This window comes from Watersipora subatra, chromosome 2 (genome assembly GCF_963576615.1).
Source record: "Watersipora subatra chromosome 2, tzWatSuba1.1, whole genome shotgun sequence".
In the NCBI taxonomy this organism is placed as follows: domain Eukaryota; kingdom Metazoa; phylum Bryozoa; class Gymnolaemata; order Cheilostomatida; family Watersiporidae; genus Watersipora; species Watersipora subatra.
In genome coordinates, this window is record NC_088709.1 from 5014217 (window position 1) to 5040641 (window position 26425).

Sequence of the window (26425 nt, forward strand, 5' to 3'; positions counted from 1 at the left end):
CAGAAATCTGTATTGTCATGAGTTTTATATCGTTCGTTGAATAAAAAAAGTTTTGCCTACCATGAACCATAGGCAATATATTTATGTAGATTTCGATGCTTACAACTGATTGCATTTATGCATACTTAGAGGGCTGTTGATGCCTAAAAGGTCCAAAGCTCCGGGGCGCTGCCCCCTATCCCGTTAAAGAGGGGCTAACACCGCCCCCTAAACCCCCAAGTGTTCATAACTAGTCACCTAACATTTGCAGCCCCAGCTTGCAACCGGCCAGACTGCGTAGGCTGCATGCATGCTTGCAAGTTGAAATGGAAAAAAGGCTACCTCATATGCTTTTCACTGTCTGAAATGAGAAAATGACAACCGTAACTTGATTGTTTTATCCTCAAAGCGGCTCAGCACTGCTGAGTCATATGCTCAGCAATATATTAACTATTATATTGAGCCACAAAAGAGTTTATCCACTCTATTTGAAAAGATCTTGTAAGGGACTGGGAGCATCATCATCTTCTACCACCACCAACACCCCTAAAGATGATATCACTTTCAGCTGCCATGAGAAATGCTACAGCCATTTCATGCACAAAAAAAAACATTACAATCAGCTCAAAGGGGAACTGAGGGGAGTTGAGTAATACTATCTCAAACAACAATCTGGCACAGTTTAGTTTTGTTTGGTAAGTTTTGCCACACTAGAAGAGGATCAGATGGTTGTTGTTCTAGTTAAGGCTTATGTATATATGAGATGCAACTGTTTACGCAGAGTACACAAAAGTCTAGTGTGTATGTGTAAAATGATAAGTTCTTAAAAATAAATAAAACAACTGTAACTTTCAAACTTCATATTATGAGAGAAAGGTTTTGTGCAGGACAACTAAATTAAAAATAAATGAAACAACTGTAAAGGTTTTCAAACCATTGTAAATTTAAAATTTCATAACTTTCAGCAATGTGTGAAGTTGTTTGAAACCCGAAATAATTTTTCCCATTAAACAAGATTGTAAATTTATTTTTAATTTAGTGGTCCTGCACGAAACTTTTTTTTATGATATGAAGTTTGAAAGTGACAGTTGTTTGAAAAAGTTTAAAGACTTCTACAGTTGGTTTTATTTTCTATCTTAACTTATTTCAATTACACAAAACACTTTTCTCATGATATGTAGTTTGAAAGTTAGAGTGGCAAATGTTGTTATATGAAAATAAATTTTCAGTCCAAACATTTTTACAGTGGGTTTCTTTTTCCTCTTCATTTATTTGGATTTCTTAAAAATGTTTTCTCATCATATGAAGTTTAAAAGTTAGAATGGTAAATGTTGTATATGGTATGTTCAATAAAAATAAAATTTCTGTTCAAAAACTTTTATTACCCGGGCAAGTAGTACAGCTTGATAACTAAATCCTATAATCAAGTTATCAATACGTATGTATGGTTATTTATCAAATCTCAATAAAAACCACAATTATTTGTTAAAGTTGTCTCCCTTGTGTCAGTAGAAAATACATTTAATAGCATAATGCATCTATACACTTGTGCAATAGTTCAGTGACTAAATATGAAATACATTGATATAATTGCCTTGTATATAAAACAAAATTAAATAGTTGTTTAAAAGCCTTTAGGTCACCTTAGACTGCCACTCACACAATACAGGTGTAAATGGCAATTGTCACTGCCAATAAATTTGTCACTGATTGAGTATTGGCAAGGTTGGCTATTTCGACAAAATGAATTTCTAAAAACATACATTACAGCTATCTTTTGGAACAGTCAAACCCTGTTCTGCTTTTGGTTTTCTAGGCTAAAATTCAACAATTCAGCATCGCAGGCACTGGACTATAACACCAGTGAAACTTGTCTGTCCTACGTATACAGCTATGCATACATTCAGATATATGACAAGCGTAGGATCAATCTAAATAATTCTGTGAGATGAATAACAGCTTCTGTTGAATACTGCATCTTATGTACAAATTTGGGCAGATTGCCATAGTAGCAAACATGACGCTAAAGCACGCTCATGTATACCGAGATTGTTCCATGTAATAGACTTGAATATAGCAATGCATGACTACAACAAACTTATTGAAGAGCACACAGGTGTTCCATATGGTCCACTTTACTGTATTTACTAATAGCATCGTACAAGCTACTTAAGCTACGGTTGAATGAATGTCAGCTAAAACCTGCACTCTACACAGGCAGATGCGTGTGAAGACAAATCCACCAGCTGATGAGCTTGCAAGAGCCTCAGTCTTACTTTTAACATTTTATTATATGCTGCACAAAAATTTTAATTGGTAAATATTTAAATCTATACATTCACAAATTTAGACCATTTTACGCAAAAAATCCGTATGTAAGGTTTATCTGTTAGCTACTGCCCGAAGCTTCTAATAAAGACGTGGTTCTATACTCAGAGATGCTCATTTATAGAGTATTTAATTTAGCTATGAAATAGCTGAAGGAATCCAGCAGTTGTAAAAGCAACACAAAGGATAAACATTAGTGTGTATTAATTGTAAGACCACAGACATCTAGACTGATTAGCATTTGACTTCATGACTGTAAATATCATCAATAATGAGAAGTTTCACCTGCATGTTTATTATAGCACGTGGCACGTATCAAATAATTTTCTAAGTTTGTATAAAATGCTACAATCATGTAAATGATATCTAACAAGATTTTATTAAAATCTAAATCCAGCAGTAAAAAATCAAAATTATTTTATCTACAAAATAAAGAAATTAAAGCTGACAGTTACCAGTATAAAAAAAACCGTCAAACACTTAATGATAGAAGCTATCCCTGCGCACTGGCAGAGCGGGCAGATTTTGCGATAGTTTTATCTCCTAGGGGCTGACCCATTCTCACAGTCTCATTACAAGCGATATCTGTGAATTCAAAACTCTTTGGAGCCTCAAAAATTAAAACTATGGTTGAGCCTAAGTTAAATTCTCCGAAGAGTTCTCCTTTTTTCATAGGAACGCCGTCTGTAAATGCATGATCATAGTACACCATCTGCTTGCTGGACTGTGACCGCAGGTTGGTCTCTAACTTCTACAACAATGAAAACATTGAAAACAATGATGAAATCCAGCCAAAGTAGGACTGATAGTACATACCAGTTGACTATAGTTGGAAACCTGCCAATGATCACAGTCCATTCTAGACACTTGATTGCAATGAAGAGGCTCACAAATAGAAAAAAAAAACACATCAGGAAGGAGGTGTGATAAACAACAGAGATACAGTTCAGTTGTCTCAAGTAATAGGAACAGATTATTTTAGATTACGATCAGTTGCTCTCACCAACATTCTCCTCATGACCCCACATGACCTCACTTAAGAATAAGATGACTATTACATAGTGATAACTATGTGTGACCTGGCTCTGTCAGACTGGATGTGTTGCAAAATGTATCCCTTCAAGTTAATCTGACAGTTCCAGAAGAAGCCCTTGATCAGTGTTAGGACCACCCAAGGTAGCTTATAACAACCTAGTCCTGGTGGTGTGTTTCTTTACTAGAGAACACTACCAAGCATTGTCACTACATGACAGAAGCATGCCATTATTATTATTATAACTATGTGTGAGCTCTGCAACTCCTGTCGCATTGTGAATTTTTAATGAATTCTGGATTAACGGTCATCCATGTTAGGTTGAAATCATTTAAATTTTCATTGAAGCTTATAAAGGATCAGTTTTTCACTACTTATAATATGAAATGGGAATAATTTTACATGTAAAGTTATCCTTATAACTTTATATGGACAAATAGACAGGTGTCAACCTAAATAGTCAGCAATTTTTGAACAGACCAAGGAAGGACAAATCCAAATTTAGAGTTAGTATACATCGCATGATGGAAGTTTTTGCTGCTAAAAATAATTAATTTTCCTCAACCTCCATGTAAGACTTTAAGAGCTATACTACAGACAAGGTCTACAAGCGCATAGAGTTGAGGCAGGAGATCAGCAATCAGTTGAAGCTGTCCTGAGACTTGTTCTGTTTGTAAAAGTTTCATCAGCCTCCAGCACTGTTTAATACAGCAGTGAGTTAAATGGCAGGACAAGAGATCGGTGTAGCTTACCTGGTCAAAGTATGTTTTGATAGAGCCAACATTGGTCGCACCAACAGCGGTCATTGAAAAAAATCCATGCTTCCAAGTGCCCGAGTATACGGCTCTCTCATTCATGTTGAATAGGCCCTGTACCCATCGCGCTATCATAGGGTTCACAGATAGTAACTCTCCTGCAAGTGTTCAGGCTTATTTTTGAAAGATGAACTGATGCAAGTAATAAAACGGATCTAATACACATTTTCTCTACCAAACAACTTGCAGTTTTTCTTGGCGTGACAGGAGTTCAATCCATGATGAATGATAGATGGATGAGTGAAGGTTGGCAAACACAACAAAACAAACAGGAGTGCTAAAAGTTTTGGCCTTGCTATATTTGACAAATGTGAACTGTATGCTGAGAATGTCTCTAGCAGGGCTCAGGCATCCTCCGCAGAGGCAGCTAACATTACGTCTCAGAATAGATACAATATATTCAAACAGAATGGAGTTCAGGGCCACCTTAAAGCATCCTTGTTTCCACAAAAACATACATTCAGACGGCTTTTATTAATTTAAAAAGTATAATCAAGAATGTTTACAGGTTGTTCATAAGACCGGTGCTGTCAACTCACCAGGAAAATGCCTCCTGTGACTAACTACCCAGTCAGTCGGACTGTGAAACCTGTGATAGTCTCCAGGGGCAAGATAAACAACGATGTAATGCAGTCTGTTGTTCCTGTCATGCAGCATTGACCTAGAACAAACAGTCATAGGCTAAAATCAGACATCCGCTGGCTAAATGGTTGCAAGGCAAAGTTGGGAGTTATCCTTTCTTGTCATCAAAGTGTAACTGATTCCCTGTTTGGTACAACTACTGGTAGGTAAATGTGAGACTGCAGCCTATGATGCAACTAAGTGGGTGTTACTCTATCAAGCAGTAGCTTTTTATGTAAGCTAGTGCAGACCAGCTACAGAAGTAAATACTATAACAGCAAAAATTTAAAATTTTTTGCGAAAAAGCTATTACAAGGTACCCTCAAGTTACGGAGTCTCTGTTTTATGGTTTTTCGCCTCTCGATCTTTTTTTCGGACCCTCGTAACGAATTTTTTTTCGCCATACGACAGCAACAAAAATTTCTCTCAAAATTTAAATTTAGTGGTTGGTGTACTGAATACGTTGAAATCACGAAGATGCCGCTACGCTATTCGCTGAAATTCCTTTCAGAACGCCTAAAAGAACATACAGTAGACGCTCCTATAATGTATGTCCTATAGCATGAATTCCATATAACGCAAAAAAATTTATGCAAAGTCTTCCTACTATTCCATATAATGTAAAGTGCCAATTCAAATAAGTTCTCAAATTCGATTTGAACGTTAATATATCTCGCCGCACTTGCGAAAAAAAGCCTTATACGAAAGTGAAAATTTATTGTGCGTTTTAATGGTTAATATAATATTTACTATAAATTTAATTCATTATGCGTATGTAACTATATGTCTACATACAGTGGCACTTCACCATTCGATTTTAATTCGTTCCAGTGTTAGTACCTTAAGGCGAAAATGTCGTATAGAGTGGTATAGGAAGCCATAGTAATTATCTAATACAAATGCCCTTTATTAAAAATCATCAAAATTTTATCTACGTACTACTGTACATATTAAAAACTAGTAACAAAATGAGATGTTAACCTTTACTAACTACAGTTACCTATAGTAACTTTAGTGTATTTAGTGGTTATGATCTGCAATGAAATGTAACATTACAATGTACCATGTGCAGTACGTACCATAGGGAGTTCTTACCTTTAGAGACAGATGTATAATATAAACTTTGAGTTTAACTTAACTGAATTTAACTTACTAAACACAGACTTGAAACTAAGTTTTAATATGTATTTTACTAAACTTCAACTTTTACATTGGCTAAAGTTTTATCACATATCCGTTTTCCATTTTTTTTCAGAAAGAAAGAGCGTCGTATCTCTTTCATGCGTTGTGGGAATGATTTCAGCAAATAGCATACCGGCATCTTCGTTATTCCGACGTATTCAGGACACCGACTGCCAAATCGGAATTCAAGAGACAATTTTGTTGATGTTGTATGGCGAAAAAAATGTCATATGGCGTGGGCGGAAAAACATGATCCCCATCGTAAGGCGAAAAAATCGCATAACAGGGTTATGGTAACCCGAGGGCGCACCGTACTTAACTTTAATTTGTTAACCATGGGTCCTAGAATTGATAACGTCATTAAGGGAATAAGTAAGAAAATGATTTTATTGCAATAAAAACTTTATTGCAGATCATAACTACTGGAAAAGAGTGTACTAGAAAAAAAATTATGTACTAGAAAAAGAAAACAGGCGTGATTTGGCGTGCAGAATATTTTCTGCACTCTAATATTTCCTTAACCCTTTCACTGCCATCCATGTACAAAATTAGCTATCGGCCTACTGCCAGCCATTTTACCAAAAATTGCCGATTTTGTTTCATGATATGTATACAATATTTTTCAACTTCAAACTTTATCTAAAACATTTTTGTTATATATTTTAACGACATGTTAAAAAAACACTGCTATGCAAAATATTCAATGTATCTATACTTTGTGCATTGATAAAGCTATGTGAAGCTACGATTGCTACGAAGCTAAAACGATCCTCTACAATGTTCCTTATTCTTACAAAACTATTACTTTCACCACCATCAGAATCAGTGCTGCTACTTTTATTATCTGTGTAATCACTAAAATTTGAATACGAATCGACTATAATGTCATCAACATAAGTAATTCTCTGTTTTCTAACTCAAGAGCTATTTACAAAAGCCATAAAAACACTAAATAGCTTGAACGTCCGAAGAAAAAAAAATGTTCGTTTACAACTTGGAAATGTCCAAACAAAATTTGTAAATTGCTTCGTTAATTTAGGCTTATTTTATAGAGAAATCTTCGGACAACACTGTCAATACCATAAAAGTTCTAAAGATCGTTAGTCGTGTTGTCAACGATTAATAAAATTAAACTACTACACAATTGCTGAGAAATTCGCAAAAATGCACATACAGCCGTCGACCATAGATTTCGCTTAAATGCGCATACGGCAGTGAATGGGTTAATTAAACACCTGAACGAATCCCACAGATGCTCCAAGTATAATCTGACAAGCAATGCACACAAGAGCAAAAGAACACTTATATTCATAATATCATTCAGACCACCAAGTAGGTCACATGACTAAAGATGGTCAGAGAGAAAACCTCGGACAGGGCTGGAAGCACGCTGCCATGTAGTTAGACGCCTCTCATCCTCACCTGTAAAAATTTGATTCACTCATTGACTCATACTCGCTGTCTGCCTCTCGTAGTTTCTTATCGATTTCCAGATCGCTAAGAGAGCTGCTATGTATGTCCTCATAGACCTGTGAATTGTTTGGCCCCAAAAATCCTTTCAAGCTGTAAGTTACATTTTTGACTTGCTCTATAGTGCCACCATCAGCCACTCCATGAATCAGTACTTTACCATCTGATGGCATCACCTGTTCATAGAAAAAACATGAGCCATGCAGTCTTTGTAATAATTTGGCGAACTGATTGAGCACAGAGATTCTCATAAAGCTAATCTATAGTCTATAGTTCACATGAAACACTGATTGCTGGTTTTATAATAAAAAGACCATTAACTTAAGCAATTAACATATCCATATAACAATAGAAGTAGAAAGCTCTTTTGCAACTTTTGATTCATCTAAACCCCTGGGCTTCCCGATTAGAAGCGCGATTTGTTGTTCGCGGGAGTGCAAGGAACAATCGTGAAGATGAAGTATTTTAGTTGTCGCAAAAAGATTTGAGTAAAGATATTTTTTCACGACTAGTCACAACATATCAGCAAGTCCAAATAACGAATAATCCTGACATCTTGTATATAATGCGCTGCTCTTTTTGATAAAGAACGATAACAAATTATAAATTAATAACAGCTTTTGTTCTAAGGTATCATTTGACACATTTTTCATTGATTTCTGATTCTCGGGAGAATGTCCTTCGAATAACATTGTTTTCATATATTTTGAATATGTCTGGTTTTCATTTTGTTTTCAGCGATTTTGTTTCATTCATAACAAGGGGTGCGTGACTGCCCTCATCAGTGATAGAAGTGAAAGAATAGATCAGCCCTTTTCTGAAGTGAATATTTGCAGGTGAACATACCCCTTTCAAGCAATCACAGCCACTATTTGGTGCGGTACATTTTGCAAAGGCATTATTTACGATCAATTTTCAATGACTCGTGATTTTTCAGGCATCAGCGAACTCGCCACACATTTTATTATCGAATTACAGGCGAAGTTGAGCACCTGAGGCAGGTGGCAGCAAATAGAAACAATGCAAAGCGATCTGACCTTTCTGCTAAAGTAAACAGACCGGCCAGCAATCTTGCAACTCTTTTGTGCGCCAGACAATATAACCATCAGTCAAAATCAGAAAAGCTTTTTTCAAGGCTATCGACGTTAATCCAGTGATTTCACCTCTTTTCATCTAATCCAAGTTGTGAGACCATGTCAAAGAGAAAAGGATGAAATTGAAGGTACGGTAACCTCTGAGCAACAACTATACCACAAATCAGTAATGAGGTGCTACCACCAGTTGTTGGAAGTTGTGCTGAAAATGGTAATTGTTTTCCTGACCTCCGTCTCAAGGTCAGCTAACGGAAAGCTTCCATGTATACATATGGTATGTGTGCATGGCGAATTGATGAGTATTGATTGTGCACACCGCATACTCATAGCCTCGGGGTATCATAACTCCCCATAAAGTGAATAGAGTGATACAACTCTAGTGACACACATCAGATCTTCCTTCAAGCTACACAACCCCGATACATCATTTGGAGGGATAGCTTACCACCATCATACTTAAATTCTAGTTACACTTTATATCATGAATATTTAAATTTGAAAAAAGATGGTGAAGTAAACAGTATATCGTACTAACTAGGGAGTGGTCAGGGCTGACTGGTCTAACGTTTGGCTTTAGACCTCGTCTGAAGAACTCTCCGAGGTTTTTATAGTGTTTGAGATCCTCGACGGCGGCTTCCTTGAGGTCGCAGCCAAAGAGCCGGATGTAGATGGAGAGAAGTGGCTTGCGTGACCACTCGGGGAGGTTCAGATCATTGAACTTACCCCAAGCTCTTGACAGACTCCGCAAAGGTAACTTTCGGTACAATGATACCTAAAACAACCACATGAAGGTTGGAAATGAGTTACAACTTACAGCTTGAAATCATTTCAAGGTTTCCTCACAACGAGCTTCGATTTCTGCACATCAGCAACAATGTGAATATTTTTATTTTTAAAATGTTAATTTTGGTCTCTGCTTGTAATATAAACATGATTCGTTCATGTCACTGGCTCATAAATATATATTTGTAGCATTTAATAGATTATTATTATATAACATCAATTTACAGATTTATAGCTATTTATTTAATCATTGCGGTAATCTGATCTTACAATTGATCTACGCTCGTAACTCCTTTTCTATTGCTTATAAAAAGCTAGTTTTGGCTGCAAACTGTAGCAAAAATATCAATTCATGAGTGCAATGAGATTTTATGCGACATTTGTGAATATAGATATACAATAAAAATATGTCTTCAAATTTAGAATGAAATAATAAAATTGAAAGCCTCCACAAATTGCAAAGCAGGACACAGGCTATAATATCATCACAGGTAAATTGCAAGCAATAGATGTCAACTGGTAGAGATGTTTCTCGGTTTCTCAATGCATATTTATTAAGAGATATTTGAGAAGTTGGAGGTAAGTTAGCAGATTTATTGCATCCAAAAGGTTTGACATCGCTCCACCGGAAAAAGAGAGCAAAATATAGGCGACATTAGCGTCCCCGTAAAAGGGTTAAATTTATCTTCCGAAAATTCTAATGAGCCATTTGAAAAATACAACGCCAGCCTCTATTTGAACGCCACCTCCAATTGACCGCCACTATAGGGGAAGGGTTGAAAAATAGAGCGCCATGGCGTTCAATTAGAGGTTTTATGGTATATTTTATATAGTTTATATATGTATAGTATTTATAGTACAGTGCCTCACACCCGACTGTCATATACAAGTATTCTTATGAGATTTTACAGTATTTTGTTTTGTTCTTTCCAGACAAAAAAACATTGCTAAATACTTCAATTACCTGCAACAAGTATTAAAACAGATTCATTATATGCAGTAATAGTCAGCAAAGATAAGTTTTATTGCTACCACATTATTCTTACACACATGTAGACGGAAATGTAGGCTCAGTGATGTGTAGTTATAGAAACATGTAACTCACTCTAAGTTACACTATACAGTCATACTTCGACTTACGAGCTTAATGCGTTCCGAGACTGAGCTCAAATGTTAATTTACTCGCATGTTGGTGCAATTTATTTATATATAGAATCATTAAATATATATTGATTGGTTTCCATACTCTAAAAAATGCAAATAAAACAATCAAAATAAGATATTGTAACAGAAAGAACATGTTGGTTATTGTCCTAATTTACCAAATGCTTTCAAAAAGCAACAATTAAAAAATAATGCAAGGAAATGTGATTAATTAAAATGTAAAATTAAATACATACGATAGCAGCTAACGCTAGCATTTGCCAGAGAGGGAGATATAAGTTATCCTTCATTACAACAGTTGACTTTGATAAATTTGGATTTTATCAATGTCTTAAAAGACAAACGTAGAAGCAAACCTAAAAGCAAACTTTCATTTTTAACTTAACGTATTTGAAATTTCTTCGGCGTTCGTAGTTTGAAGTTTATCAGCTAAGTTTTCCTTTGTTTCGCTTTCACGACTAGCCGGCCGTTTTAAGATAATCCTATCTAAAGACGTTTGCCTTTGTCGCCCTTTCAACATGTTGCAATTAGGACGAAGGTGTCGTCACAAAAGGTTAATGCACGACCACTAGCCAACTCGTCCGAATGTCTATTTTTATAGTTTTGTTCGATAGCACCGGCCTTTTCATATAGCATCGTTTTAGTTACGCTGTCACCGGCCAATTGTTTATCCAATGCCTGAGCAGTCTTTCCATCAGCGGTCGAGAAGATCGCTGCGCCGTTTAGAAACTATGGCCAGTCCTTTTGCGAACTAAATGCCCTGAATATAATCCTTCGGTTTGATAATTGTGGATGTATTTCTGTCATATTGCTGAGCTAGTTCAATCACGCATACACATTTTGCATATTTTTCAATAATTTTCCGTTTAAACCATAACTGTCACGAACAACTTTTATCGTATTTTGTATGTAAATCAGACACGCTGATTCCGATTTTGTACTCAAAATAAAGATTAGTCCACTAACCTTCAAAGTCATTTAGGCTTTTTTAAAACGTTTCAATATCCTTTTCAAAAACAACACAATCGGCATTACAAGCTCTGCCCATAAATATGTGACGAAACCTAGCTTTTTCAGAAACGGAAGTTGGGAATGTTTAGTCCGATTTAGAATAATAGAGATGGGTGTCTTAAAACCCATTATTATCTAAATCCAGCCTGTAAAATAGTTTCAGTTTTTTTATAAAAGGGATATAAACTATTTAAAATTGCTCGCAGCTTGTTACATGACGTTTAAATGGGCTGGACGCCGAGAAAAATGAGCTCGAAAAGCGCGGTTTTATCACAAGCTAGCATTGTTATTGCGCTTTTTAAATATGCAATGCTAAATAGCTTATCTACCTTTCATAAAAGACAGATTATTTTTAAAGCTGAATTTAGATACTAATGGATTTTAAAACACCCATCTCTATTATTCTATATCGGTCTAAACATACCTACGTAACTTCTGTTCCTAAAAAGCTAGGTTACGTCAAGTATTTATGGGCGGAGCTTGTTATGCCGATCGATCGTGTTGTTTTCGAGACCGATATTAAAACGCTATAAAAAGTTCTTCATTACTCTGAAAGTTAGTGGCCTAATCTTTATTTCGATTACAAAATCGGAATCAGCATGTCTGATTTACCTAGTAAATATGATAAAAGTTGTTCGTGGCAGTTATGGTTTAATATCAACTGTTATCATTCGCTTTTTCTTTGCATTATCTTTCATTTTACTGGCAAACTTTCGGTCAACGCAGAGTACTTTTAATTCACATAGTTCTGCACTGAAAATCGCACACAAAAAACACGGTACAAAAGTATAATCTGAGCAGTTGAAAAATACAGAGTGATGCTGTTCTCAAAAAACACCTCCGGCATACTTGGCAACTGACTCACGTGCTCGCATCTCAAACATGGCTCGTATGTTAGTGCTAAAACTTGTTTAAAAGCTGGCTCGTATCTCAAGTTTCTCGTACGTCTAAATTAAATTTATGTCGAAAAACATTGTATATTGAGGTTTGATTGTACTTACTTCCAGTTTTCCTTTTATCAAACTTAAATATCGTAAAAAACCCAACAGTCAAAATCACTCATTCTTAACTAAAGCGTAAATATGAAACAGCTACATGTGTTTATACTAGCTATACTGGAGGCAGCAGTGATATACATGTGTTTATACTAGCTATACTGGAGGCAGCAGTGATATACATGTGTTTATACTAGCTATACTGGAGGCAGCAGTGATATACATGTGTTTATACTAGCTATACTGGAGGCAGCAGTGATATACATGTGTTTATACTAGCTATACTGGAGGCAGCAGTGATATACATGTGTTTATACTAGCTATACTGGAGGCAGCAGTGATATACATGTGTTTATACTAGCTATACTGGAGGCAGCAGTGATATACATGTGTTTATACTAGCTATACTGGAGGCAGCAGTGATATACATGTGTTTATACTAGCTATACTGGAGGCAGCAGTGATATACATGTGTTTATACTAGCTATACTGGAGGCAGCAGTGATATACATGTGTTTATACTAGCTATACTGGAGGCAGCAGTGATATACATGTGTTTATACTAGCTATACTGGAGGCAGCAGTGATATACACGTGTTTATACTAGCTATACTGGAGGCAGCAGTGATATACATAGTGGGAAGTAGTGTCGCACTGAAAACAGTACAACGGGAAACAAATAGAAATATTCAAAAAGTTATCCCTTCTCAATATATCGTATATAGAATTCATGGGGCAATTGAGCCACTTGTCTATCTCCAGTTCTACATCTACTCTACCGCGACAGTATAACAACCACCGTGTCATGTAATGTTTAGCTTATAATAATCTGTATACCGACAAACATGATAGGGGGCAGGAGTAGTTCAGGAGATTGCGCTTGTTTGACGCTTAGGATAAACTTAATGCTCCAACTCGCAGACAAAAAAGACTTATGACAAGTCAACTAATCTCTGCTGTACTCTATTATGCATAGTTGGGAGTACAGGCCTGTCATAACATATTAATCTAACGTAACAGATAAACACATGCTTGGTAGGAACTTTGCACATTGCTTTAGCCTGAAGACTGACATGAAAACAAGCAACACATGGGAGGATTAGCGTTACACCCAATAGACATGTATAGAGGGCATAGCTGTTGATAAGGAGCATCCAGTCAAGTGTAGAAAGAGAAGTGAAAGGAAACACAATTCCTTGTGACAACCCTGTACAACCTGCGATGCAGTTTTATAGATGCCTACTATAGGTTTCTGATATGTTGAAAATATTGCTAATCCTATTTTAGAGACGAGTCTAACACAAAATTAATTCAAGCGTCTAATAGTACTCGAGGTCTGATGTCCCTGTCCCATAATAGATGTGTATGAAAACATCGTGAAGTAATCTTTGGTTCAAAGTAATATCTTTCGTAAAAGCTTTTTGGAAGAAAACTATTGAATAATTATAAAATATGAGGAGGCTGAACATTGTATTCCTGTCCACCTCTCCTGCCTGCTATACTGTGTGGTGACTTTAACCCATGACCTTGTGACCTTGACAGCAGGCTATCTTTATGCTGCTGATTGGTATTTGAGTGTTTATTGATGAAGGCATCGAACTAAGTCATAATTAAAGAGATCAGCAAAAAAGAATGACTTGACACCTTGTATTCCCCTGCTGCCGCTCTACAGCAGGATCTTAATAGACATAGTTATATTCTAAGCTTACAACTATGTAACTTACACCATAGAACAGACCAAAAGAGCTGGTAACATTAAAGTAAGATCGCTCTGACGTGTAGATACAGAATTCACGCGCTTACTTACATTCCTGACGCTGAAGAATGTAGGTAAACGCATGAAACTTACAGCAGCTGAGAAAGAGTGAAACAGGGTAGGCCCTAGGTATTTTTTAAAAACTGTGTTTCATAGACGATCTAGAGAATAAATAAATGTTTGATGTAGCTTATGCTGTACATCTAGAAAAGCGCAGCCAGCAAGCATTGAAATCAAAGGACTTACTAGAGAGTTATGTGAATTATTGAGCGGGCTCGGGTAGAGAAATGAGCAAAACCATTTGCAGAACTCGAGTCCATAAATGCTGCACCTTCTCACGCCCAGCAAGACAGCAATCGATGTAGCTCCGCATATCCAGCCTAATCCAAACAGCCTGGCAACATTTGCAACACTGTCGAGCCACATGTCAACCAACACATGAAATATATTCCATTTCGAGTGACCAAACAGAGGAAGCGTCACAATTTATTGCTGGAGATGCGATGCACAGCATTTTCAATTTTGCCAAGCCTACTGAAAGGGTGCAATATATCCAACAGATTATAGACAGGACTATAAGGGCTCCTACCAGGTTCCATAGGAGAAATGCATAGTCTGCTCAAGTACTCCATATCCATATACCATCTTGCTCTAACCACAAGTGTAATTCACTAGGAGAGCGAGCGTGAGGCAGGTCCTACTCCATTGAATGCACAGAGTGCAAGACTTAAGCGTATGGACGTACATTAACTCAACAACGCTGATGGCAAGACCGCATTCCGATAGACAGGAACAGAAAATCAATAAACGGGCGTTCATTTTATGACCCATTCGGAGAAATAGCTCAACAATCCTCAAGCTAACACTCATTAAACCATCCAATCAGAGAAGAGCTGTGAATCGGTGAACAATAATTTGCATCCACTGCAGTGTTCCCACATGTTATCGAGTGATTAACTTATGAAGAAATGAAACAACGCAATGGATACCAAAAAGAACCTTATATTATTGGATAAAGCTTGACATGCCATATCTTCGACCCAGTTCTTATCAATGAAAGCTTTCAATTCCTGTGAGTCTGAGCACGAGCTGTCTGCATGCTAGCCTCCTTGTTGACCACTAACAAGTTCCCTGCAGGCTAGCAAAGTTACACCTTAATACTGCCAAAAGTTTGACTACAGGACTACCACTTCACTGATTGTCACACGTCAGCTTTCCAAAGCTGTACACATTTTTTCAGTAAGGGATGTAGATGCCTGCAGTTTCATATTACTTGATCTCTTTGCAACCGGCGTTCGGCGAGCTGACAGAAATAGAATGATTTAACATTATTCACAAGTGTTAAAAGTGAGAGCGCACAGTATAGAGCGATGGTACTGTATTGTAATACTACCCTGTGTAGAGTGAGGTACTGTATTGTAATACTACCCTGTGTAGAGTGATGGTACTGTATTGTAATACTAACCTGCATAGAGTGATGGTACTGTATTGTAATACTACCCTGCGTAGAGTGATGGTACTGTATTGTAATACTACCCTGTGTAGAGCGATGGTACTGTATTGTAATACTACCCTGTGTAGAATGATGGTACAGTATTGTAATACTACCCTGTGTACAGTGATGGTACTGTATTGTAATACTACCCTGTGTAGAGTGATGGTACTGTATTGTAATACTACCCGGTGTAGAGTGAGGTACTGTATTGTAATACTACCCTGCGTAGAGTGAGGTACTGTAATGTAATACTACCCTGCGTAGAGTGATGGCACTGTATTGTAATACAACCCTGTGTAGAGTGATGGTACTGTATTGTAATACTACCCTGCGTAGAGTGATGGTACTGTATTGTAATACTACCCTGTGTAGAGCGATGGTACTGTATTGTAATACTACCCTGTGTAGAATGATGGTACTGTATTGTAATACTACCCTGTGTAGAGCGATGGTACTGTATTGTAATACTACCCTGTGTAGAATGATGGTACAGTATTGTAATACTACCCTGTGTACAGTGATGGTACTGTATTGTAATACTACCCTGTGTAGAGTGATGGTACTGTATTGTAATACTACCCGGTGTAGAGTGAGGTACTGTATTGTAATACTACCCTGCGTAGAGTGAGGTACTGTAATGTAATACTACCCTGCGTAGAGTGATGGCACTGTATTGTAATACAACCCTGTGTAGAGTGATGGTACTGTCTTGTAATACTACCCTGTGTAGAGTGATGGTACTGTATTGTAATACTACCCTGCGTAGAGTGAGGTACTGTATTGTAATACTACCCTGCGTAGAGTGAGGTACTGTATTGTAATACTACCCTGTGTAGAGTGAGGTACTGTATTGTAATACTACCCTGTGTAGAGTGATGGTACTGTATTGTAATACTACCCTGTGTAAAGTGATGGTACTGTATTGTAATACTACCCTGCATAGAGTGATGGTACTGTATTGTAATACTACCCTGTGTAGAGTGATGGTACTGTATTGTAATACTACCCTGCGTAGAGTGATGGTACTGTATTGTAATACTACCCTGTGTAGAGTGATGGTACTGTATTGTAATACTACCCCGCGTAGAGTGATGGTACTGTATTGTAATACTACCCTCTGTAGAGTGAGGTACTGTAGTGTAATATAAAATATATACATATAACACATGTATAATATATAAATGTAATATATAGGCATAATATATACATATGATAACCGCCATTCAGTCAGGAGTTGCTATGACAACCCAACGAGTCTAGCCCGCTCCCACCCGGCTCTACAAGTATCTACATGTACATAGTGTAAACTACAATAGGAGAAGGTCTCATCTAGACTTGAACCAGACTGAAAATTTGTACTTTAGCTGCGCACTATCAAGTTGCCACAAGCCTTGCAGAACAATAGTGACCGATTTTAAAGTGACTGTAAGCGCAACAGTTGTCCCTTCTTATGTAATGGTCTGAGTTGCTTCCTAGGCCAGTCCCTGCACGAGAGTGCATATCTAACACGTAGCTCTAGTTAAACTAAATCTCCTATAGTACAGCAGGTTACTGACTGGTGAGCAGAGAGCTGAACAAGTAATTAGAGGGAAGCCGCCATCTATCTTGAAAAATATGCGAATGATCGGACCTATATTTTACAAGCAGATCCTTCAGTCCCATTCGCTGTAAACACTTCACATCATTCCAACCGTTCTTTAAATACAAAAGACACTTTTAACTACTAAAACTTATCCAGAACTTATCCAGAACTTATCGCAGAATATTAAGGGTCGTCTACCACCTTTAAAAGCCTAGTCCACAAACTTACCAGGAAAACTGCGCTACTTTTTTTAAACAAGTATACTTGCAAAACTGATGGCTTATTTAAGAGAATTTTAAATATAATATTATATAAATTCAGACTGCATATAAAACATTTAAAATAATTGTCTTCCGTAAATGTTTATAAAGGTAAACCTTTTTCTTTTAATGAATATGCTACAAGCGGAGTGTGCCAGGGATGCTGATTTACTGGGCAGCTAATGGCAGCAATAGAATTTGGAGAGATAAGAGTAAACTTTGAATAACTTGAGCAGGTGACAGAAAGCTAATAAAATGTCATTAGCTTAATTATATACATTATATTAACAAATGTATTGATAGCAGTAGCAAAAATTACGTTCTTCACAATTTCAACAGGCTAAACTTTTGCTGAAAGACATTAGACAATGGGTACTGTGTCTTATACTCAGTGATTCGCAGATAAAGTTCTTAGAAGATAAAACAAGTTGATCTTAAAGAAGATTAACATCGTGCCGCAAGGTAAAACCTTGCAGCACGATGTTAACCCTCTTAGATATAGTTAATTAATTTATATAATTACTTAAAGTGAGCAACAATATATAATAGCGCGTCAAACTGACATTTCATCTTTCTCTTGATTGTGTAAAAGGTTAGTGACATGTCAGCATCTGACAGTCATAACTTGGCATTGAGGACAAACATACAGACAGACATACATATCCACCTGTTAGTTTGAAAGTATCACTTTCAATTGGAGCGATTGAAAAAAATCTGTCAGAGATTAGCATGGCAACAAAAATGGGTTTCATTAGAAAGAAATAACACACGGTATTCCTTCAGCGTGTTAAACACTAACCTCCCAGTTGCTAGCGCATGATGGAGTCTCCTTATATGATACTTTTTTGTAAAGGCTCCACCCTAGAAAGATGGCGCCAACTGATCCAGCTATCTTGGCAGTTTTTCTTCCTGTAAATCAATGCGAATTTACTGTGGCTAACACCTTCAACAATTAATTGATCAATTAAGAAAATGAGTTAAAGTTAAGACATGAATAAATAAAATGGATATCAAATATCAGGCTTCAACAAGTTACGTATGGTCACCCAACGACATATGGTATGGTCATCCAACCACATAGCTAAATACTTCTAGTTGAATTTATAAAGGAGTAGAACACACTTACTACGTGTGCCACTACCTTGCAACCGAGCGTATAACCTGGCCTCTCGAGTGACAAACACTGTAGGACCTTCTGAGCAACTACAAATATCAGTAGTTAGTAAGAAAACGCTGACAGAATATAAACAGTCAGCGATGGACTTGACTTACAAACACTGGACACAACTATCTATCCCTGCAGTTCACACCATTCTATTCTCTGGACACCTGAAACATTACGTCTTTATGAAATTACTAGTTTCTTGTTATAGTCGAGCTATAATATATGTTTGAGCTACAAACAGAAACTAACAAAAACCTTGTGCTTTTCCGAGACCGCTTAGATGCTTGATATGGTAAGTCATTTGCGGATGACGTCCTAGCGGAGCAGATAAGAGATAAGTAAAACTTTCGCTTAGCAGCTTTTGTTTTGTAAATTCAAGCATGACAAATGTTACAAAGTATATCGTCTGACAATAAATACATATACAATCATCAAATTATTCAGATGTAAAGAAAATAACATTAATGTAGCGAATAACCTATCCATGTATTTCCAAGGGCTGGAGAGATTTAGGTGACTGCCAGTCTCCTTAGTTTTAGCTAGAGAATGATGATAGCTTTAAGTTTAAGCAGGATTTTAAATGATGGAATGGATGCAAGGTGATATATAATTTATTTCCGTGCTTTGTCGGCATTCGGAGAGAATACCAGAAGTTATTACAGAAATAATAACCACTTGCATATGCTGAATGATGTGATTGAACACCAATAAATCAATGCCGCGACACAGCCAAATGTATCAATTGCAGAAACAGTCTTCATGTCAATGTGGCATCATTACCACATTCGCTTCTGTTTACCAACATATAGCACTTTCATGTTTTTTCGATTTGTGCCAATATGATTGGTCTCATAGAGAATGGTACTTTCTAAATGCAAGACTTCAATAAAATATTAAATGTTTTCACAGATAGAAGTATCACTCATCTTTCTGTGATGTAAGTAGTAAAAAGAGAATACTGATGACAACACAGAGTTGACTAGCGATGATATAGGGATGCCTTGGGCAGGCGATAGTAACTAAACCAATTCGTTTTTAAATTTCTAGTACATATCTGAACAGACATGTAATACAATTAAGGCAGCTTATGTTCTGAAAACGGAGAACAGCTGCAGAGTAGGGTAGAAGCAAAAAGAAGCCAGGATTATTAAAAATGTATTTTGGCATTAGAGGACCACTTTAAATCTTTGGTACACCATTCAGAAAAGGAAGTTTAAACGATTTTGAGCTGTCATGAACACTAGCTGCTCTTACATTATTGACAGAGGTAGTTAAAGATCTGAATCCAATCTCATAGGTTCAACACCCAAGGTTAAACAAATTAAATTTGTTTCTATGAATAATAACCTACTTTGTGGAAAATAATGTACTTAGAAATCCCTAATAGGCAGAGATGTCAAGATTTTCAGAAACGAAGTCATAACTACCATTTATCGTTGCGCATTGCTTTACTGTAGCCTCTGATCACTTACTTTTAGCGTTGCTACAGAAGAAGCTCTTGTAATGAATAAGACTGAAGAAAAGCGTAGAGCAGGCTTGGTGCTCTCTGCACAGTTTGGGTCACCATATTGGATTGGGGCTATCATTGACCATTTCATTTTACTAAGAAATGCCTGCGTTATTTCATATTTAATGAGTTTTAGCTCAAACTTCGTTAAAGCTTCCATAACTCCAAGTCAGTCTTGACCGTTTGTAAGTTCAATGGCTTCATAGATTGTATTCTCAATGGGCTTGGAGAGAGATTATCACCACTAGATTAATCTAAATTCATCTAAATTTGTGTAAGCCAAGAGTTTGCCTTTTCACTTGTACTTGGTAGACACAACACTAGCGGTGCTACATACGGAGTATGTAGCACCATACATACTCCGTATGTATGGTGCTACATACGGAGTATGTAGCACCATGTACCATACATGCTCCATACTTGGTGCTACATACGGAGTATGTAGCACCAAGGAGTACAGCACAGAACGTGTAGCACAGAACGGTGCTACACGCAGCACCGTTAATTTTGAACTTCTCAAGTAGATTCTGACTTTGGTTTGGAACTACTGTACGCCAAATGGAATTGTAGACCAAATGTTTTACCAAGCGCATACCCATGATGAATAGTGGCATAGTGAATGAACTACCGTTTGAAGATATGTTAATGTTGAGGAATGTTTTACTATGAAAACTAATCATTGTACACAACCATTTCGAAATTCCATATCCGTGATGATTTTGTTTGCCAATAGTACTGGGTCTGGAGAGCCGCCGTGGCCTACAATGTCTGTCCTGCAAACAAGTTGGGGTTTAATTCCCAAATGGCCACTTGTGGTAGTTTCTTTACCACTAGTCTCAGACATGTCCACTCAAGATCACAGAGCAATGTTGGTGCAACATTGCTCTTAAAACATGCACAGCCTCTGCTTGCAATAAGCTAAACATACTAAAATGATACTAAAACATACTAAACTTCGAAGGATTGCTCAAACACCAAAAAAACACTGGGTCTAAAAAGCGAGCGCCTGAGTCAAAACTCCTGCTCAACACATAGTCAAGTCTTTTAGTGTCCAATACAGAAAGTGATGAAGAGTAGTCACGTACAAGGTAAATCAGGGGCAATAGGCCAGCGCTGATGCCACTCGAGCTGAAACAGATCAATGTTTGGCACTGATCTTGGCTATTTCTGCTACGGTTGAGTGTACTAATTTCATTTTAAAATGTTAATGGAAACAATAGAATCTCCATTATGAAAAATGGCATTAAAAATATCAAATAATCATAGAAAAATTGCTTTGAATGCAAAACTTTATTGAACTATATATCACCGGTGTGAGTATTTCTAAAAAAATAGCGAGTGCATAAACAGAGTAAAAAAACAGTTATACATGATCGTCTCGCTGGTTCTGAAATAATTGGAAAAGCAAAACTTCACCCATCTTCCCAAAAATTTTTTGGAGCGAATCCAGCCATTGTATTCACCAGTGAACAGTGTGTAATGCAAACACTGAAAATGCTTTGGTGCAAAATTCCATGACCTATATATTAATGCAAAATAAATCCATTACAAAACTTTGATGTTCTAAAAAATGCATTCAAGCCGAACAGCCTTATTGATTTTTATGTCGCCACATGTCCACATGATTTTATTTTTATGTCCATATGATACTTCCTTTAATCCAAAAAAACACTCAATGAAAATGTCTAAAATTTTTAGCAGCACGTATACATATCTGCAAGCGAACATTTTTGCGTTTGAAAATCTTGAAAACACAATGCGATCTAGATTGCCAAATGAAAATTTGCATCACCATTTGAGACTGTCATGGAATTAAATTTCTCACCAGATGCTGGCAACAATCCCCGCTGATGAACATACAGTACATTAGTAAGCTCATTTCTTTCACTTAAAGGAGTGATTTGTTAGGAGTAATTCGTTAGGATTCCCAAATGAGTAATAGTTCAAATAAAATCTACTGAGATTAGAACCATCTCCATCTGGTTTAAACCCATGTTTGCAATGATGTACTATCTTCCATAATTGGAAGTAAATGGTGTTGAAAAAACTTTCTTTCAGTCTCTGACAGTGAACAGAGTGTGAAGAAGAGAGCGCATTGCGTTAAATCTCTAGGCCTACCAAAATATTTATTTTTTAACAAAATAATAAAACTACAGCTAATAAAATTTTACACAAAAAATTAAGTTCAATTAAAAAATTATCTCATTGCTATCTTTTCTCAGAATCATAGCTGAAAATATTGGCCTGATCCCATGTTACAAAAATGTAGTGATCTATGGCAACTTTAGTAATACTCATGAGTCTACGTAACGCTATAAACTAGCTCCACAAGCTTACATTTTGATTTTATATTTCATACTCTCCCTTTTTTATATGCATCTCCTACCAAATTTACTATTGAGAATAACGTTGAAAGCAGTGTATTTTCAAAAATCTTTGCAAAAAAATTTGTATCTGTAAAACATGAAAGCGATAAGGGTTTTTAGGAAGTAACTTCAAATAAACTTGAGGACTTGAGGTTGTTCCGGTACATTTACAATATATATCAGCAGTTTATGAAATGACTTAGTGAAAATTTTCTGCTGTTTTCTCAGCTTTGCCATGAAAACCTTTTACCTGGACTGTCCAAATTTCCATTTTGTGTAAAGGCAATAATAGTCAGATCGCCTCGCACTTCACAACAATGCACGCATCACAAACCAAATTTCAATTCACACGGTTTGCACTACTTCAGAACAACATGGTAAGTGTTGACGAAATTTTTCATTACAAAATCATACTTGCAGTTTTGGGTGTTAACTGCTATATAAAATACTACCAAATTAATCTCACCAAACTTAGAAGCATGGCGGTGAAGCACCAGACATTATTGAAAATGGTAAAAATGAGCTAAAATTGCACCCACGATATGATACCACTTCATGAGAAATATTTTAAGCAGATGTGCTCTTTTTTAGCATTGATTCCATTTTTTGTAACTCTTATTACAACAGCATGACTGCCTGTGCTGCTGTTACTCAACAGAATTTCAATAGTAAATTGAAATGACAATTTTCCTGAAAAATCTTAAATACATAATACAATGATAAGCAGTATTTATTATCTTTTTCAAGTGTTCTTTATAAAAGCTACATTATTTATCTAATAGCATGATACTAATTATACTTGATTGTAATTGCTTACTCTTGTTAAATTAAAGAAGATAACTCCTAGCTAAACTCTTGAGTTAAACTGATGTACCAAACTGCACAATAGACAACCACTAACATAATACAATAAATATATTAGTGACTGGAGATAATTGTGAACTTTAAGTGATTGTCTTTTAGGTTTTCTTCAGCTTTAGAATATTTTTAGTGAATAATGGAAATATTTTGGACAGTTTAAAACGCCTTATTGGCTTAATGAATGATATTTCAGTTCATGGTTTTCACCCAGCAAAACGTTGGATTACATTTCACAGACTTGAAAAACAGAAGGCTCTGGGGTAACATTGAGAAAAGAAAGATGTGAAATTGGTAAAGTGGAAGAAGAACTCATCGGACACTCAGTGTGTTTACTATTAATCTAGACTCCGGTAAAATAGAAGCCATAGTTAAAATGTTGCCTTTTTAAAATGAATCGGCGATGAGACATTTCAATGGCAAGGTTAATTACCCGATAAAGTTTAAGGAAACACTTGATGAATCGCGCAAGTGAGCTATGAACTTCCCAGGATAGCCAAGGATCATCGAACAGCTTTTAAAGCACCATTATTAGTAACTTGTAGAACTTGGTACATGCTTTGACAACATTAATAGGTTCCCTTTTCCTAAGACAGGTCGGCCATGCCCAACGAGTAGAAATAGTAAAACATCTTTGAAGACAACACAACCAACAACTATTCATACAATAATCGACGAGCTACAGGTAATATTACTAATAAAACAAATGTGTAAATTAGCAACGCCAAAGCTCGCCAATACATGTTCTGGCCAGGAATATCATTCTAGTGACATCAAAGTGATGGTATCTCACTGCTCATCATGCCAGAAAAGTACCAACCAACAGCAGGAGACACTCCTACCTTATGATGTACCAAAGCTGCCCTGGAACAAACTTGAAATAATATCATGGAATTTCAAGGAAAACCTTATCTCACAGTCATAGACAACTACTCTCACTATCCTGAGATTCGGATGATGCCTGAGAAAACTAGTGATAGTGCAATCGCAGCTTTGAAGTCCATCTTTGCAGTACATAGTACTGTATTCCCTTAGAGTACACAACATGCCTTTTAATAGCTCGACTGTACACAGGTTTGCGGAAGAGTGGAATTTTACCAAGACTACTTCTAATCCTTACCACCATAAACCACAGTTTGGCCGAATGCTACGTACAGATCATCAAACAATTTCTAAAGAAGGCACAGACGAGAACCTAGAACCACAGACGAGGCATCAAGCATCTCCTATCCAAAAGCCTGTTGCCGTGACACCCAGGAAGAGCACCCGTGAATCTAGAGGCACTTTGCCCCCAGAGGTTTTCTGTGACATGGAGTTACTAGTCACTCAACTTTTGTAAATATGTACATACGTCGCTTTAGTTTACCATATTAGAATCAGAATTACTTAATCACACAGCTTCGCTTAACTACTGTAAAAGAGGGATGTTGTATAATCACGCGCTTGACCTATGAAATTTCGAGGATAGCCGAGAATCATCGAACAGTTTTAAGGGTGTCATTATTAGTAACTTGTAGAACTTAGTACATATGCTTTGACAATATCAATAGATTCCTTTTTCCAAAGGCTGGCCAGCCATACACGATGAGTAGTAATAGTGATACATCTTTGAAGACAACACTACCAACTAGTCAAACAATAATCGATGAGCTACAAGTAATATTACTAGTAAAACGAATACAACAATCTGAGCTAGAGAGACAGCTCAAGTTCATGTTAAAGTAGAGCCTCTAGACCGCCCCGAGGCGGAAGGGGAGACCATCAGGATCAATTGGTAAAAAATGGTTAAATTCTAAGTTCGCGAATGGTTCTCGGTATAAAACTATTAAAAATTTATCACGGTTACTAGAAATAGCCAAAGATTGTCCCTTGGATTTGGCCCGTGATTGTGGACGATCATCCTTAAAACAAGTGTCAATAAAATCGTTTAATTCCTTCAAAGATGGGTCTGTTGATTTTATAATAATATGCAAAGTTTTAATCCTTTGGACCTGTCTACGTTCTTCCAAAGTCACAAGGCCCAACTGTTCTTTTTTTTGTGTAACTCCCTCCCTTCCCCTCAAATTACTTATAAAACGTGTTGCCTTGTTCTGGACCATTTCAAGCAATTGTACATATTTCTTTTCGCTCGGGTCCCATACCTCAAGAGCAAACTCCATTTTTGGTCAACATAAGGTCTTATATGCGATAAATTTGATTTTAGGTGGTGCTGATGAAATATTTCGTCTGAGCATGCCGAGAGTCTGAACAGCCTCTGAATGTTTTTTGACTATATGCTCAGTTCAATTAAAATCATTTGTTATTGTAACTCCTAAATATTTGATACTGTTTACAGTGTTTAAAACTACATTGTTTAATCTATATTTTAAATCATCAAGTGATTATACCATGACAATGCGGATGATGATGATACTTGCTATTAATCAATCATCATGAAATACCGTTCAATTTTAGCAAATTACGTTCAACAAAGTGTCAGCACAAAAGGCTACAATTGGCACACACAAAAAAAAAAGGAAAAAAGGTGGCAGTGACCATAAAACTGCTGTCAATCCGAAGCCATAGTACAACAAATAGGAGGTTCGGCCATTGATATGGCTGGGAGGTCAGGCTGAACCAAACAGAACATTTTTCTTATTTGAAAAATTAAGTTGAGACATTGCACCGTTAAAAATAACAAAAAACTTCCATACCTCCTTAGTGACAAAACTAAGACCATCTAATAAAAACTACCGAGCTCGGTCGTAACAACATCGATTGATCTAACGTACAATCGCACAAACAATGTTCACAGAAAACTAAACTTTAGATAAAAACTACTTTTAGAAGTACAAACCATCTATGAAAAAGCTTGCAAAAGTTGATTTTGAGTAATGCCATTATGTCCAACAGAATGTGTTGTGAAGATGAGCTTCTCCTCCTTAATAGACTTGTTGAACTCTCCGTATTGAAGCTATTTAC

The 26425-nt window shown here is 36.6% G+C and overlaps 1 protein-coding gene across 2 annotated transcripts; it reads right to left on the bottom strand.

Moving 5' to 3' along the window:
- Window positions 1–2667: 2667 nt before the first annotated feature.
- Window positions 2668–26425, bottom strand: LOC137387072 (phosphatidylserine decarboxylase proenzyme, mitochondrial-like). 2 transcript variants are annotated; one of them, XM_068073361.1, is made up of 8 exons: window positions 26301–26425; window positions 18695–18771; window positions 18368–18477; window positions 9058–9294; window positions 7381–7604; window positions 4695–4816; window positions 4093–4253; window positions 2668–3058 (listed from the first exon to the last, which is right to left on the bottom strand). In XM_068073361.1, the coding sequence occupies exons 1-8, from the start codon at window positions 26342–26344 to the stop codon at window positions 2801–2803; spliced, it is 1233 nt and encodes a 410-aa protein (XP_067929462.1). In that variant the 5' UTR covers window positions 26345–26425; the 3' UTR covers window positions 2668–2800. The 2 variants fall into 2 exon arrangements, with proteins under 2 accessions (XP_067929462.1, XP_067929463.1); XM_068073362.1 differs by lacking the exons at window positions 18368–18477; window positions 18695–18771; window positions 26301–26425 and adding exons at window positions 14478–14625; window positions 14821–14947.